Genomic DNA, 16609 nt, shown 5'->3' with positions numbered 1-16609 from the left:
TTCTTTGCTGATTTCTCACCTCAAACCTTTTTGTATCCCTCAAATTGTATCTTGTTATTGGTACTAATCCAGTTGTTCGTCCCATCCTGAGTTTGGGTCGTGACACAACGTTAATCTCTTCCAAATAAGTAAGATATCGACTTATTTTGTATATTAATCTCATTTGCACAAAGGTAACATTACATGTCACATAAGAATTCACCAACGCAATCAACTTGCAAACATTATATATGTGCAAACATATCGTCACATTATGATTTCAAAACAGTTCTAAGTGGTGGTGGAAGCTGATGGCCGTGCAACCCCTTTGGTGGCGCGTCGTCCCCGAGCCGAAGGTAAAACGCCAACATGGTGTACAAGAAGCACGCTGTAGATACGAGGCGTGCCCGCCTTGCAAGGCACCATGCACGGATGGCCGGGAGGCGGAGTCGCATGCCGTCGGGCCCGACCGCCTGGCCACGTACATCATCGATCACATATCGCCCGACGACGTTGAGGCCATGGGCTCTGACGAGGGAGAGTAGGGCATGAGAGATGACAGTGCATCGATTCCCGTGAGCCGATCAGTGTATGGACATGGCCGGAATAACAAGGATGGGCGCCAACGAAAATTTAGATAGTTTTACGTTGCATGTCATTGTACGAATTTGATGATTGAAAAATGAGATATCCGGTTGTGAATCAAACTTTTGCGTGTTGACTAGTCACTGTACGCAGATGCGTCCGAACATGCGTGTGGATGTTTGAGAGCGGATTTTGCAAGTTGTGGTTGTAGATGCTGTAAGACAGAACGTTAGGAAACTGGCCTTCGATAGGAATGAAAACACGGGAGCCCACAACAAGAATTTTTTTTTGAAAATATGAGACGTTGCTTCAGTGACTTAACTACAGGTGCATTTGGGACTGCGACACATGGGCCCATATGTCTGGGACCCAAATGTACTGCGGATGCATTATGTGACATGTGAGCCAGCCACCTGTTAGGCCACGTGTTTGAAAAATGTACGCGCAGTTACCTTGACAATACCCGTGGATGGCTTCATTCTTTTCGAGAACTCCCCAAAGCACGCCCGCCCTTTGCAGTAGATGAAGGAAGGAATCGCAAGTTCGTTCTGTGCTCGGATCGGAACAAGCAAGGAACAGGTGTCAATCTCGTTCTGTAATCGGATTGGAAGCCAGAAAGAGATCAATTTCGGATTGTATTAGAAAAAGGTGCTGCCTTTATATGCCCGCCTCTCGTCAAACAGCAGTAACAATCCGTGGATTTACAAATTGTACAGCAGCCTGAATCGGATCCGGATGAGGCTATAATAAGCGCTCAGCCCGGTTGTCCACGATTGTCGCACACCGAAGGAGCGTCATTTCAGGAATATTTTTTGTTCACGTTTTGTTTGTCGTTGTAAGTTGTCTACTTAGTTCTTTTTTGAGATCGGATCGCCATGAAGCTCAATAGAGGTCGCCGCCGCAGCCGTGATGTAAGTCTTTTTTTTTGCTTTATTATTATTGTTACCCCCTCCGTTTGGAATTCACTGAAATTAGTGTATCTAGATGCGTTTCAGTGTGTAGATACACTCATTTCAGCCCTAGTTAATTCCGAACGGAGGTATTACAATTTATTGATCTACACCTATGACTAATCTGCCACCCCCTAAATGCAGTCGAATAAAGCAGCTGATACTGGGGAGGACAGGCTAAGCGAGCTGCCCAGCGATGTGCTTCTCAAAGGCCTTGAGACGGTCGAAACACAGTCAAAGACAGCAGCTGGTAACGGGGAGGACAGGCTAAGCGAGCTGCCCAATGATTTGCTGGTCAACATCCTTGAGAGGGTGGGTACGCTTGATGCTGTAAGAACCTGCATCCTTTCGAAGCAAATGCAGAAGCTGCCGACTATGCTCTCGCAGATCATAATTGATCTCAGCAATCGTGATTTGATTCAAATGGATGGTGTTGTGGCTGATATGACGGAGAAGATCCTCAGCACGAGGTCTCCACAGATCACCGTCCGCAAGCTGAAGCTCAAGTTCTTCCTGGTTCCCTCCCGCTGCCTCGCCATCGGTAGATCCGTCGGCCTCGCCATGGCGACCCAGAAACTGGAGGCGGCCGAGTTCGAAATCATGACACTGAGGGACACCGACCATTGCACCGACGCCCATCGCCTGCTCTTCGCCAAGCAGTTCAACGATTTTGTCCGCGATTGTCCGGACGCATTTGCTGGTCTCACGCAGCTGCATCTGCGGAACATGAGGTTCGGTGAATCGGACATACCCAGCATCCTCCGCCATTGCAGGCGGCTAGAGTCCCTGTCTTTCCGCGAGTGCGACGCGGGGTTCCGCTCGGTGCTCCGTGTGGAGCACGCTCGGCTCGTCGAGTTTGCTATCACCTACGGGGAATTTAAAACGGTGGTGCTTGACTGTCTGCCAAAGCTCCAGCGGATGAGCTACAGGAATTGGCCCTGTGATGAGAACCCCTTGGTTCTTGGTTTTGTGCCTCAGCTTTCGAAGCTTAGCCTTGCTAATGCAAACATTTCGGGCAAGACCATCAACCTAAGCCAGCTGCTTGCGAATGCCCCCACTGTAAGCGATTTGTACCTGGAGTTTCGTAGTGAAAAGGTACTCGCTCTAATCATCTCTGTCCCATTCCCATTTAACTGTATGATGTTTTTATCTCAGGGTAGTAGTAATTAACTTATGCATCACTTGATGATGCAATTTATGCACGCGTTATTTACTTAATTTGTTTTATCTATCACAGATTTGGCTTCGACCAGAATGCACAAGAGTGCTTCCTCCCGTGCTTGCCAAACTTCGGTTTGTGAATCTGGATCATCTTCCTGAAGAATGTGATATCTCCTGGACAATGTTCCTTCTTGAAGCCGCACCATACTTAGAGGAGCTTTGCATCACGGTATGGGATCATAAGTGTCGGTCGGAGTCGCAAAAGAGTTTCTCCAAGAAAATGGATGTGAAGTGGGGGCCATCCGATCCTCATTTTAGGCACAAGAATCTGGGGAGGCTAATTATCCACGGTTTCCAGTCCGATGGCAATTTCACAGGATACGTCAGGCGTGTCATTCAAGCTGCGGCGAACATCAGGGAGGTATTCCTGCACGACAGGAAGGTGTGTCAATGGTGTATCGAAAAGTTTCCTCATCTGGGGTTTCGTCCTTCTAGTTATCCACGGACCAGAGAGGATGCTGATTTGTTGAGGAAGAAGATGATAGCAGAGACGGCGACCGCTACTCCCGATATTCACTTCCGCTCTTAAGGTCGAGTTGAAGATGAATCTTGATGTGGTTGGAAGGACTCGTCTTTCTCGAAGACCCAATTGGTTGCTACTACGTCAGTGCTATTGCTTTTCCGCAAAAATGTGTCTGGGCTACCAATTTGTTGGAACAGCTCATTTAGTTATTTTCGACAATGAGACGGATAAAGTAAGCAGGACTGCTGTGGTCGTGCAGCAGCTGCTTATATGTTTAAAACAGTTGATATTCAGTATGAATGATGCTCTGTTATTTTTTATCTTGTACTTCCAAAGTAGTGATCTAAAAGATCTTATATTTTTTTACAGAGGGAGTATTTTTTTAGAACCAAGGCACGCGCTGTTTTTCATGACACGCAAACCTTTAAACTGGCATTCCCTGCTTAGCACAATAGCACTGCCATTCAGGCAGAACATACTCGTAGGCGGCGACACCTGCAAAGAAACTTGAACGGAGAAGCAAATCTAGTAACAGGAAAACAAGCCGCAAAGGTCATGTGAAACTACGCAATCGCGAGTTGTCAAAGTACGTGTGAACGGTTGTGTCCATGTTTTCTAAAGACCAGAGCAACATATTCCTTGCCAGAACATGACGGGTAATGAAATCGTTCGGTACACACGCGCAACTTTGATCATTTTTGTACTGATTTACAAATCAAGTTTTTGTGTATACATATTTAGCACGGGTGCCACTTGTCTGGTCACATTTTGATAATTTGTGCGACATTTCAATTTTTATCTTCATTATTGTAAATCGTTTTGTCTGGTGTTGATGTCTTTCATGTCACTCAAACAAATATGAGGGGCATTCACATCTACACACCCAAAGACCCGAGTGGTATGTTTTATATACTCTCTCCCTTCCACAATGTCCCTCTCTCCTTTGTAACATGGTATCTATCGCAAGTCGATTCTAAACCCTAGCCACAGCCGCTTCCGCAAGGTAATCACTTTGTACTCTTCGTCTGAATAAACAAGGGCAACAGCCCCCCGCGTCTGCCCCCCGCTCGGGCGACTCGGGGGCTCCCCAATCCTAGCCGCCGGGCCTAGCCCATCTTCCTCTCCTCCTTCGCACCGCCGGAGGACGCCGCCGGCTTGCGCCCGGAGGCCGACGGCGGTGGCGGGGGCTCTTCCTTCCTCCCGCATCTCAGGGGTGACGGGGCCCCACATGCATGGAGGTGCGGCCGATCTAGATGCGACGGCGTTGGCTTCGACGCCGGCGGCGGTCCGCCCTGCCTCGGGCCACGGGCGGCGGCTGGCCTGGATCGGGCGGCGGTGCGATACGGTCTTCGGCGGCATGTCATCCGGCTTTAGATCGGCGACGGCGTCGAGGGCCTGGTGGACTGCTTGGCGGCACCCATGGCAGATCTGTTCTGGCCGGTGTAGCCAGTGGTGGTGGTCATCTTCTTCGTCGGTGGTGGCCAGCCAGAAGCTTGGTGATCGGATCTCGAGATCCATCATCTAGTCCCGGCTGCGAGTTGGGGAGACATGATTGCCGGTGAAAACCGAGCTGATGGCAGGCGATGGCGACGTTCTACGTCGTTACCTTGATGAAGGCATCATCGTGTAACTACTGTCGACCCACTCGTGCTGCTCCGGGGGAAACCCTAGGATCTGGTGTTCCAGATCGGACGATGGCGACACTGCGGTGTCGTTTCTCTCTTGGGAGCATCGTGTGTGGAGCAGCGTTGGAAGTCAGAGGCAGGAGGTGGAGCGGCTTCATCTTGCACGGAGCTTCGGTGGAGATGTCAAGTCATGCCTGACCGATAGGTGCTACGCTTGGTCATGCCTGGTCGGCAGGTGCTACGCACGACAGATCTTCCAAGGACTTCAAGTTGTGTCGGCTGGTGGTACTTGGCAGCATGGCGCTGAGGTATATCAGTGGCGACCGCGACGTGCTCAGTTGTTTGCGCGCAGGGAGGAGGTGTCGTTGGGCGCCGTGGTGGCGTCGACGATAGTTAGACCGAGCAAGGTTGATGCATCAGTACAGTTCTGAAGATGGAGCGATGGCAGTTGGCGGCGGCGGCCTCTGAGAGCACGTCGGACCAGTGTGTGCCCCAGACCCGGCAAGTGGCTAGGTTGGGGTCTCAGGTCTTAGATGTTAGGTTTGGCTGCGATGTCTGTTTGGTATTAGGCCCAGGCTATCTGCGCCCCTTCCATCAACTGAATAGGTGTAGCGACATTTGTTGCTTAGACGGCGGCTTTAGTCTTACTGTTGTCTGACTTGTAAGGTCTTATGAGAATAATTAATAAAGTGGCCGTATGCATCGCCTAGATGCAGAGGCTGGGGGTCATCCTCCTTTTCTAAGAGAAAACAATGTAGTGCACATATATATTTTTGAGAAGTCAAACTTCATAAACTTTGGTCATGTTTATTTTTAAGTTTGAATTGCTTACCACATGAGTGGTGCGCATATATATTTTTGAGAAGTCAAACTTCATAAACTTTGACCATGCTTTTTTTTAAGTTTGAATTGCTTACCACATGTGCCATGTGGTAATTTTGACCATGTTTATAGGTGCTTGCATCTACAAATACTAAAGATATATCATTAGATACATCATGAGACATACTTCTGTAATATTAGATATTTGTAGATGTAGATATTTTTTTATTTATAAACTTGGTCAAAGTTTACGAATCTTGATTTTCAGAAAAATCTATGTGAATGGAGGGAGCAAAAATCTTACCTTATGACAACAACTAGTTGCATATATTTCCCCTTCTTTCCAGCCAAAAAATATCTCAAACCTTAGCTATATATTCCCTCCATCCCAAAATAAGTGTCTCAAGCTTAATACAATTTTGTACTAAAGTTAATACAAAGTTAAGACATTTATTTTGGGAGGGAGTATTTAGCTGGAGATCAAGGTTCTAATCCCACAGATGATCATGTGGCTTGAGCTTGTTTTTGTTTTCTGGTACCACAAGCATGTACACGTGAAAATTCTCTTGGCCAATTGGCAATTGCTATACAGCTCACTAGGATCAGATCACCTTTACTTTGTGGCTACTTATTCCAGTATGGAGACATCGGCTTTATTTGTTCTATAAAAATCCACGCGTTGCGCACAACAGGGTCATCAGCACACCTACACAAGCAACTGCGCCGATCATCCTTGCAGTTCCTCCATGGCCGCTCCCACCTCCTGCCGCCGTCTGGCCATCTCAGCTCTACTTCTGCTGTGCGTTTCACTTCTCCAGCTTGCCCAAGCAAGGCTCCTACCAGAGGACAAAAACGCACTGGATGACAGCAAGTCGTTCTCCATCAAAGGTGGCAGCGGGGAGGGTGGCGGCCGGGGCTTCGGGGTGAGCATAGGACATGGCGGGCACGACGCGTCCATCGCTGTCGGCGGTGGGCTTGGAGGCGGGGCTGGCACTACCCGTGGTGGCGGTGCGAGTGCGGGCGGTGGCGCGGGTGCGGGCGTTGGCATTGACGTGGGGCGTGGTGGTGTGGATGTGGGGATCGGCGGAGGTGGGGGTGGGGCCGATGGCGCCGGCGGTGTGCATGCAGGGGGTGGGGCTGGAGGTGGTGTCGATGTTCACATCGGGTGTGGTGGGGTGAGTGTGAGCAACAGTGGAGGCGGTGGTGTTGGAGGTGGAAATGGGGGCAGTAGCTCGGGTGGTGGTAGTGGTGTTGGTCGTGCTGGTAATGCAGTGGGCGATGGCGGAGGATCTGGTAGCTCAAATGGTTCTACCGGAAGCGGAGGGGGCGGTGGTGTTGGGTCGACCAGTGGAGGTGTCGCCGGGGGCTCCGGCAGTGGTAGTGGCCAAGGTTGATCGAGTTTGTTCACTTTAAGACCGAGAAATGGATATGGCACGGGTTAAGTGGAATTGGACACTCCCAATGCTTGTGGGCTTCATAGGCAAAATCCTGAAGTGGAATAGTATAACTAAAAAAGAGAGTGGTGAGTTGTATGCTAGTGGAGATACAACTCTTAGCTTGGTTCCCTAGGCAGTGTGATCAATACTCTGATCCGATGTGGCCAAGGTCGATCTAGTTTGTTCACTTTAAGACGGAGCAATGGATACAGCATGGAAATTGTTGATGAACTAATATCTCAAAGAGAGATATTGTATATGTAAGGTACTATAAGATGCAAGTAATTTGTGATGTTACTATTGTGCTTAATCTGTTGTCAAGATGAAGATACTGCCCATAAGCTCGTCGCACGTGGTCTGGTTGAGTCAGAAATGTGTGTGATATGGCTATTGCATAGGAAGGTACACGTTGGGCCAGAAGTGTCATGTGACATGTGAGCACATGGCTCACAGTTACAGTTGTAACGCTTGTTTGCTATGTGAGATCCCACATCACACACCATCGCACACGATTTTCAGTAACTACAATATTTGATGTGTCTGGACATTATATAAGCTCGGCTCACACTAGAAAGCATAATAAACCTCTTACTCCAACACATCCCTCTCAACGAGACAATGCCTTTCTCTTTCTCTATCTAAAAATGATGGTGTGATGTGAGTGGAACCAACGCCCCTTCATCTGGCTTGCCAGATCTGGCCGCAAGGAAAATGTCGAGTGACACGTCAGAGAGTAGGAGGGTGTGGCGCAACGTGAGGCCCCCAGCACAAGAGGACACAAGGAGGTCGGACGATCGGGCGGCTCGTGTAAGAGGACACGAGGAGGACATGGGACTGTGAGGAGAGAACCCGTTGCAGGGCGATTCGTGGGCAGCGCAGTGGTCTTGTGCCTGCTATCGGAGCCGGCAGCCAGGCTGAAGGACGAGAATGGTCGCAATGAACCTGACCCTGCCCCTGAGCCACCCCCTGAAATTTGCCGAGATACTGCCTGTGCGTTGTACGGACCTTCATGTCAATGATCTTGCTTGTGAACAGACCATCAAGCCATTGATTGCCATATTAAGTTTTGTTATATCTTTAGTACTCCCTTCATTCACTTTTGTAAGACCTTTTAGACATTTAAGATAGCACCTAAAACAGTTCAATTTCAGCTCTCTTAAACGACTTACAAAAGTGAATTCACCTACTGCTAATGTTGATTTTTGCCATGGTCAGTGGTTAATTCATCTAATGTCATTTAAAAATGATTTTATACAATCATTTTTGCTAAGTAAGTAATTTTTGCTATCGTTAGCAAACAAATGCAATAATGCCACTGTTAAAATGGCTTTTATATGCTATTGTTCTAATTTATTAAGTAACTTCTATTATATTTGGTCTATGCTAGTAATTACTCCCTCCGTCCGAAAATACTTGTCATCAAAATGGATAAAAAGAGATGTATCTAGAACTAAAATACATCTAGATACATCCCCTTTTATCCAGTTTGAAGACAAATATTTCCGGACAAAGGGAGTAATAATTAAGCTTATGCTATAGTAGTTGCTAAAATAAACTTATAGTGCTGTTTTGCAATTGTTCTACCTTCTTGCTTCGATAAAGAAGGGGGAAATGATGGCTCAACTTCGCTTTCGTTTCTCCGCCCAAGAGATTGTAAAATCAACGGTTTTCACAACAGCATGACCATAATATCCACACTCATCATTACTTCATACAACTCTTATTTGATGCGCCCAACAGAAGATCAAAAGAGTTGATGGAATGGAACCACTTCAAGATAAGCTGTTACAAACTTACAGTTATAGCATAGAGCTTCATCTGTACCGAAGAAAAGATGTCCTCTACTGAAGTACTCCGTATTCACTAATTCTATTTTTATATTCTTATATACCTAAGCCTACACTTTAAATCAGAGGTGGTACAAAGGAGCACCAAGGAGGCAAAGAGGTCAAATGACTAGCTATTGCCTTGCTGTACTATATATATTAGCAGTAACCAAAAAGAGGACCTCAAGGTCAGTTGGATGTACAGCAGGTTGCTCTTCATTTACAGACATAGAAGGCTATAGAACACAAGGGGTATGAAAGCGTTATCCAGCTGTGTCGTATATGCTTCCAGTAATAAGCTCAACGTCACAGCAACCGAAAGTGACAACCAGTGCTGTGCCAACATAAGAAAAACGGTCAGTGGCAGTTTATTCGAGCTGTGTTGCATGTTCTAGCATAAAGCTTTCCTCGATTCGGTGCAAGAAATTAAGGGATCGAACCTGTGAAAGAATGTATCCGCTTGAAGCTAACAGTGTCACCAGAATTGAGCAGGCTGCCAGTACAGAGGTTATGCCTGCTGCCGTGCCTTCAATTGTTTTCTCTAACAATACAGGAAAACACGCATAACAAGTGATCAGCGGACAAGTGCGGAAGGACCAAAGGAATAAAGAAAACCAAACTCACTTCCTGTCTTGCTCCATCTTAGGACACCGTACTTGTACCCTATCATTGATGCCTGGGTTCAAATCAGAAAATACATCAGATATGACACAGTGCAATAGGGATTGTTTTCCTCAGACACACACCTAAGTGCGCGTCATTTTGTATTAGAAGAAGGCATAGAGTAGATGATATTAACAGGCCACTGGACCTACCATTGTATCACCTATCCCTAAGCTGAGAATTCCAGCAAAAGGGGCTAGGGGTCGGTCATTGAATCCAGATGACATCCATTTAGGAAGTGCGCAGCCCAGTAAGAGTGAGAAATGACTGAAAACCCCCAATAAAAGACGTTATATCATACAGTGAAAGATGTAAAATACGGAAAATAAAAAGTACTAAAGCACACTTACCTAATAATTAGAATCTCAGAATCACGGTGGTCAGTGAAAGCGTTCATGAATTGATGTATGGTATGCCCAAGAGGGTATACTTCCCAAACCTGATGACATAGTTGAACATTTGTGGAGAAATGAGCACAACTTGGCATAACAGATACTCCCTCCGTAAAGAAATATAAGAGTGTTTAGATCACTAGTTTAGTAATCTAAATGCTCTTATATTTCTTTACAGAGGGAGTACTGTTGAAAGGGAAAAGGAAAGAGAGTGGGGAAGGACATAGGAGAATCAAAAGATTCTTACACGAATCATCTCCAGTATTAAGAAAAGAGCAAATGCTGCACCAAATGCCAAGTCCAAGAAAGCAGGCTGCAAAGCATAGATCAAATCTATCACAATAACTTTTGAAATATTCTAGTGGGATTAGATTAGAAAAGATGTATACAATACCTGAAATATAACGGCAGGAGAGAAAATCAGGACAGCAACAAGATGATAATACTTGCGCAAAAGAATTCTCTCTGTTTTGCTTTGCTTTGATATACTGTAGAACCTTCTAATTGATACACATATGACAAATATCCAGTATGCACATAAAAGAAGCCGTTCATCTGAATTGGTGAACATGTAGTTAAGAACCCTGTGAAATAATGAGCCATTAAGCAAACAACAAAGTCAGTATCTGTAAATATACAGAAGATTTTCCGAGAAAGAACAGAGTGCACAGTTAAAATATTAATTCCACTAACGTTAAGTGGTATGCTCTTCCCATGAAAGTCAAACGGTGATTCTTACCAAACAAACGGATGGACTTCAAGACCTTGAACAAGCCGCGTCCATGACGGCACCAAGAACAATAACACCACTAACAACGAGATATAAAATACAGCAGAACCTGCTCTTTTTTCTGCTCGTTTCTCAATTGCTTGTGTTCGTTGCTTGCCCAATGTTCGACAGTAAACCCAAACTTGAAGAGAACTTTTGTACAGCAAGGGAAGTAGAAAAAGACCAAGCAAAACCCCCTGCCAAAAGAAGTTCGAGATGTAAATGCTATATAGCTCAAGCCAGACCATCGAAATAACAAAAACTCTACCTGAATGACGGTGGCTATCTCGCTTTGAGTTCCAGGTGTGTGTATGAATGCTCCTGATGATGCAGACACCTCCATCTGCCAGTGCAATTAAAATGATACAAAACGTCAGATTTGCTCTTTCTTTATGGCAAACATATAGTTAGGAACAATTCACACCTTTGAAAGAGTACGAGCCAGAATATCACCAAAGTAAACAACGAGACCACTTGATACCAGAAGTCCTTCCCCTGGAATTTACAGAAGAGTGTAAATAAGAAAAAGGTTGTACTTCCAAGTCAAAGTGAAGAGGAGATAGATATACTAATAAATTGCACTACTAAACAAGAACCATACAAAATAGTTGGCCTTACATGCAAAAGATACTAAACAAAGTGGGGGCAATTGCAACCGTTCTTATGTGTGTGTATATTTCTGCATGGGATTTATCTTAATCCATAAGGTATCTAGGAAAATGTATAAATGCCTATTAGGATATGCAATCAGATATAAACAGAAGAATAGAAATAAAGATCTAATTACATCTTAGACTTCAGGTACAAACCAAAAGATGAACATGAAGGGAACTTCTCTAGAATGTGCTTGATCAAGATCACAGCAGCCACACCATGGCAGAGTAGATACCCATTTTTGGTCATCGCTAACAGACCTACAATAAATTCAACACAAATATTTTGTCAAATCCTTGTCATCTTTGGACTTGAATTAGATCCCAAAAAAACACAATGCAATCATCGTTGAATGCAGTTGAAGTCTTGCATGTTACCTCCATCAGTCTTCAGTAGGAAGAACAGCAAGAATGTCACGAGGTATAAAACTACCATCAATGAACCATATTTCAAAGCTTTAGAAATCTCATTGTTGGCAGACTGACGTAGATGCCAAAGGAAGAAAGCCAGCACACTGGCGCAGCTGATGGATACTGCCCAATACTGCATTTCGAGGTATGCAAATTCTGGCCACATAAACAAAAATATATGTATTTAGTAAAAGGTAAAATGTATGCATCACAAAAAGAAAGGTTCAATGGCACATAAAACAGAGGATAAATGCACTTCACAAGTCCTCTGACTTGTTCAATTGTTGATGAAGATGATAAAATTAGGAGTATACCTTGTGCTCCATTGGGATCTGTTGGTAAAATCCTCGAAAGCTGGATTAACCGTGCAAGCATGACACATGGCAAAGTAGTTGCGCCAAGAAGAATGCCTGATGAAGCACCTGGCCTGGAGGATATATAACTATATACATCAGACACCAAGCACTAGGTTCAATTTTATATTTTGTAGCTTGCCACAAAAGACGCGATATAAAACTAAGTAGACACACAACTCAAATAGGATATACAGTAGAGGTATGCAATTGGGGTTGCGCATCACAGGACCTAAAATGAATCTCAACAGACCCTCTGAACCTGTACATTCTGCTCGGGGATAGTAGCTAGAATGCAATTGGGGTTGCGCATCATAGGACCTAAAATGAATCTCGACAGGCCCCCAGAACTTGTACATTCTACTTGACGGTAGTCCCTACACCATGAACAAGACGCATTTCTACTGTGTATGTTAAATAACAATTCGAACAAGGATTAAGCGGTAATTTCCATCAGAGCCCAGGATTAAGCTCCTGTTTGCATCCCCCGCTCATCTGCTATTGCCTTAACAACACCGCCAATAGTCCCCAATTTTGTTGGCAACCCAATGAAATGAGGCGGTCTTGACCATTTCGTGCTAGAGATTTTTGCGAGAGAGCCTCGCTTCCGTGGTGCTCATCTAAACGCACGCATTTCTCTGGTGGGGAACCGAACGAGACCAAATTTACACTCTGGAAAATCCGCGTGGGTGGCCGAATCGCGAGGATTTTGTTTAATCCCGTGGGATGGGGTGGGGACGAGGCGAGGGAGTGCGGCCGCACCTTGTCCTGAACCGGCGGAGCGGGGAGGAAGGGGCCGCGGCGGAGCGGTCCACGGCGAGCTCGACGGCGAGGGCGGCCCCCGCGAGGAGCGCGAGCGGCGCCGCGAGGCCGGCCGGGGCGGCGAGCGCGACGCGCGCGGCGAAGAGGAAGACGACGAGGCGCTCCCCCGTGAGCAGGGCCGAGGAGGACGCCATGGGCGGTGCCGGCGAGCCCGATCCGGGTGGAGGAGGGAGGGAGGGAGGGAAGTGGCGTCGGAGACACGGCGCGAACCGGCCGGACGTGAGGTGGGCCGGCAGTCGGTTCAGGGTTGCGCTCCCGCGCCGCGTGCGCGTGGTTTCTCGGTAGTTTGGTCTGGCTGGGACGCTTGGTTTTGGGTGGTGCGGTGGGTGACTGACCACACGACTCGGTTCGGTTTGGTCTCGGTCAGAAATGGCGGTCGGCGAGACCGGGCCACCGCGGCCGCTCGCTTCTTCCTACCACAACGACATGCAGCTCAAGCTTACATTTTTTTTAGACAAACTTGCAAAGCTTTATTAAATCGTCATAATGTTTACAGGGACGGATGGAAGATCTCCCGGGTGCCCTAACCAGACATGGCGGCCACCACCAAGAGAGAGTGCATGCTTTGCAAGGTTGTGAGCTTCAAAGTTTGAGCTCCTAAACTCGTGACTGAAATTACAAATATCAAAAGATGCTGAATGAACTAGTATTTCACGTATGATTGCTCCATAGCTGGGAGTATTCTTCTTCTGAATATCTTCGATGACACCTTTGCAGTCCGAGGCCACGTGAATCCGCCTTATGTAAAGATCATCAGAAAGGGCAAGTGCCTCACGCACCGCCAATGTTTCAAGCACTTGCGGATCAGCTAGATGTCGAAAGGCTAGCACTGATGCTTCCAAAAAACTGCCCGTTGCATCGCGACTGATGGCTGCCACTACCCCATATCCTCCATGACGAGAAACCGCCGCGTCTACATTTACTTTTGCGCAGTTGGTCACCGGCGGCTGCCACTGAGAGGGTCTGGGAGTCCTTGCGGTAGTCATCTGTATCTTCGGTGTATGTACCGCTTGTAGTTCTGAAATCAGCCTTGTGATAAAACCTTTAACTGTCACTGGTGATTGGAAGATGGCCTCGTGAATCGCCTTGCGCCGCGCGCTCCATATTGCCCACACCGTAACAATAGCCCTCACAAAGTCCTCCTTGTTCATTATCTCATGTAAATGGAACAGCCAGTCCTTAGAGCATTCATGGGAACATTCCTCCTGTGCCAGGGTTTCGACTAGGTGTTCTGGAGCCAGCGCCCAGACACTGCTTGACATCGGGCAAGTAAGGAGAGCATGCCTCCATGTATCTCTTGCCCCACATAGGATGCAGCTGACTTCTGATGACATGTTGCGGTGGTTCAATAGCTCGCCAGTTGGCATGGACTGTCTTGCTAATCTCTACACGAACATTCTGACTTTGGATGGGACTTGTATATGCCAAATGCTGCTCCACTGCTTACTCTCCTGCTGGACATGCGATGAGCCTTCTGATTCGTTTAGCCAAGCTTCCCGATGGATTTTTGTCCTTAATATCATACGGTATGCACTCCTGACGTTGAACTTCCCATGGTTTTCTTCATGCCAACCCCAAAAATCATCAACTCGACGCGTGCATAGCGGAATCTTCAAAATTTCCTGGGCATCAAACGGGGTAAAAACAGCGCTGATCAGCTCCTCATTCCAGGTAGCGGTAGTGGCATCAATAAGGTGTTTCACCAACGTAGGTGGATTCGGGACGAGGGAGGTGATAGGGCGCTTAAAGCTATCCCTTGGAATCCAGTTGTGATCCCAGATAGATGTTGTTTCGCCATCTCCTATCCGTCGAACTAAACCTTGCACCAAAACATCCCGGCCATCAAGTATAGCTCTCCAGATCTGTGACGGGTGAGCTCCCACCTCTGCCTCAAGTAATGAGGAATCAGGGAAATAAGCTGCTTTGAGGATCTTCGCAGCTAGTGATGTATCATCGGTTAAGGTTCTCCAAGCCTGACGTGCAAGTAAGGCGAGGTTAAAAATCTCCAGGTCACGAAAACCTAGGCCTCCCATGTGTTTCGGCATTGTCATGGTGTCCCATGCCACCCAGCTTGGCTTCCTTTTTCCACGCTTGCTTCCCCACCAAAATTGTCTGATGATAGATGTGATGCTGTCACATAGACCCCGTGGTAATCTGAAACAAGACATAGAAAAGACCGGGATGGCTTGTGCTACAGACTTAATCAACACCTCCTTTCCCACAGCAGACAATAGTTTCTCCATCCACCCTTTGATCTCTTCCCACACCCTGTCCCGCAAGTATTTGAATGTCCCGTTCTTTGACTGACCCACATCAGTTGGCATCCCCAAATACCTCTCTGACAAAGATTCATTCTGGAGCTGTAGCTGATTTTTCACCTCTTCTCTGACCGGGACCGGGCAACCCTTGCTAAAAAATATGGATGATTTGTCATTGTTGACCCTTTGTCCTGAAGCTCTACAATATGTATTTAGTAGGTTTGACACTTCAACCGAACCCTCTATGCTGGCCTTGAAAAGCAACAGGCTGTCATCTGCAAATAACAAGTGGTTAATCAATGGCGCCGAGGGGGCCACCTTAATACCTGACAAAGATGATGACTGAGAACTGGATTTCAGGAGGCACGATAGGCCCTCTGCTGCGATCAAGAATAAGTAGGGGGAGATTGGGTCTCCCTGTCGAATCCCTCTGGACGGTTTAAAAGATTCAAGTCTCTCTCCATTCAGCATAACCGAAAAAGAAACTGAAGATATCATGGCCATAACAGTATTGATCCACTGCTCTGCAAAACCAAGTTTAGTCATGATTGCTCTCAGGTAGTTCCATTCCAATCTATCATAGGCTTTCATCATATCCAACTTCAAAGCACAAAAGCTGTTAGATTTTGATCGTGAACGCTTCATGAAGTGCAGACACTCATAGGCACATATGATATTATCAGTGATTTGCCTCCCTGGCACGAACGCAGACTGTTCCTCAGATATAATATCTGGCAGTATAACTTTGAGTCTGTTTGCAACTACCTTTGATGCTATCTTGTAGAGAACATTGCAAAGACTTATAGGTCTAAATTGAGCCAAAACAGTGGGGTTTGTTACCTTAGGGATGAGAACTAGAACTGTGTCATTGATGCACTCTGGACTCTCTTCTCCTCTGACTATCCTCAGAACGATATTGGTGACCTCTTCACCACATATATCCCAATGTCGCTGGTAAAAATGAGCGGGAAAACCATCAGGCCCCGGGGCTTTCGTTGGAAACATCTGAAATAATGATGTTCTGACCTCATCACTGGTGTATGGAGCACAAAGGGAGGCGTTCATCTCTTCTGTTACTTTCCGCGGGACATGCTCCAAAACTGCTTCCACCTGATGGGCCCCTTCCGTTTCATAGAGTGTTTTATAAAAGGAGTTGACCATCTCCCTTAACTCAGCCGGGTCAGAGACAATTACCCCAAGTGAGTTTTGTAGCGCATTGACCATGTTTTTCTTCCTTCGTATGCTAGCTCTGAGATGGAAGAATTTCGTGTTTCTGTCACCCTCCGACAGCCACTAAATTCGTGCGCGCTGACGCCACATAATTTCTTCCCTATGGTACATCTCAACCAACCGCTTGTTGATTTTGAGTTCAACATGGGAT

The 16609-nt window shown here is 46.6% G+C and overlaps 3 protein-coding genes across 3 annotated transcripts; 2 read left to right on the top strand and 1 right to left on the bottom strand.

Annotated features, from left to right (window-relative positions):
- Nucleotides 1-1269: 1269 nt before the first annotated feature.
- LOC123136267 (uncharacterized) lies at nucleotides 1270-3417 on the top strand. The gene is made up of 3 exons (XM_044555612.1): nucleotides 1270-1475; nucleotides 1659-2609; nucleotides 2752-3417. Exons 1-3 carry the CDS (start codon nucleotides 1440-1442, stop codon nucleotides 3262-3264), a joined length of 1500 nt encoding a protein of 499 aa, XP_044411547.1. The 5' UTR covers nucleotides 1270-1439; the 3' UTR covers nucleotides 3265-3417.
- Nucleotides 3418-6354: 2937 nt separating this feature from the next.
- Nucleotides 6355-7391, top strand: LOC123136266 (glycine-rich cell wall structural protein 1). The gene has a single exon (XM_044555610.1). It carries the CDS (start codon nucleotides 6392-6394, stop codon nucleotides 7037-7039), a length of 648 nt encoding a protein of 215 aa, XP_044411545.1. The 5' UTR covers nucleotides 6355-6391; the 3' UTR covers nucleotides 7040-7391.
- A 1443-nt stretch (nucleotides 7392-8834) lies between these two features.
- On the bottom strand, nucleotides 8835-13285 carry LOC123136265 (dolichol kinase EVAN). Its single transcript, XM_044555609.1, has 14 exons — nucleotides 12911-13285; nucleotides 12110-12222; nucleotides 11763-11951; nucleotides 11541-11645; nucleotides 11156-11226; nucleotides 11000-11074; nucleotides 10702-10928; nucleotides 10357-10546; nucleotides 10210-10275; nucleotides 9921-10009; nucleotides 9723-9837; nucleotides 9532-9583; nucleotides 9348-9448; nucleotides 8835-9241 (listed from the first exon to the last, which is right to left on the bottom strand). The coding sequence occupies exons 1-14, from the start codon at nucleotides 13102-13104 to the stop codon at nucleotides 9128-9130; spliced, it is 1701 nt and encodes a 566-aa protein (XP_044411544.1). The 5' UTR covers nucleotides 13105-13285; the 3' UTR covers nucleotides 8835-9127.
- Nucleotides 13286-16609: the final 3324 nt, after the last annotated feature.

The sequence above is a fragment of the Triticum aestivum genome, chromosome 6B (genome assembly GCF_018294505.1).
Source record: "Triticum aestivum cultivar Chinese Spring chromosome 6B, IWGSC CS RefSeq v2.1, whole genome shotgun sequence".
NCBI lineage: Eukaryota > Viridiplantae > Streptophyta > Magnoliopsida > Poales > Poaceae > Triticum > Triticum aestivum.
This window is presented reverse-complemented; position numbering and strand designations above follow the sequence as displayed.

Bases quoted from the DNA above. Each gene is read 5' to 3' on its own strand.
- LOC123136267 (XM_044555612.1), top strand. From the start codon at position 1,440: ATGAAGCTCAATAGAGGTCGCCGCCGCAGCCGTGAT. The intron at 1,476-1,658 runs GTAAGTCTTTTT...CCCTAAATGCAG, and splicing joins GTCGCCGCCGCAGCCGTGAT to TCGAATAAAGCAGCTGATAC. The intron at 2,610-2,751 runs GTACTCGCTCTA...TATCTATCACAG, and splicing joins TGGAGTTTCGTAGTGAAAAG to ATTTGGCTTCGACCAGAATG.
- LOC123136266 (XM_044555610.1), top strand. From the start codon at position 6,392: ATGGCCGCTCCCACCTCCTGCCGCCGTCTGGCCATCTCAGCTCTACTT.
- LOC123136265 (XM_044555609.1), bottom strand. From the start codon at position 13,104: ATGGCGTCCTCCTCGGCCCTGCTCACGGGGGAGCGCCTCGTCGTCTTC. The intron at 11,075-11,155 runs GTGTGAATTGTT...TTGCACTGGCAG, and splicing joins TGGCTCGTACTCTTTCAAAG to ATGGAGGTGTCTGCATCATC. The intron at 10,276-10,356 runs GTATTGTATACA...TATGCTTTGCAG, and splicing joins CTCCTGCCGTTATATTTCAG to CCTGCTTTCTTGGACTTGGC.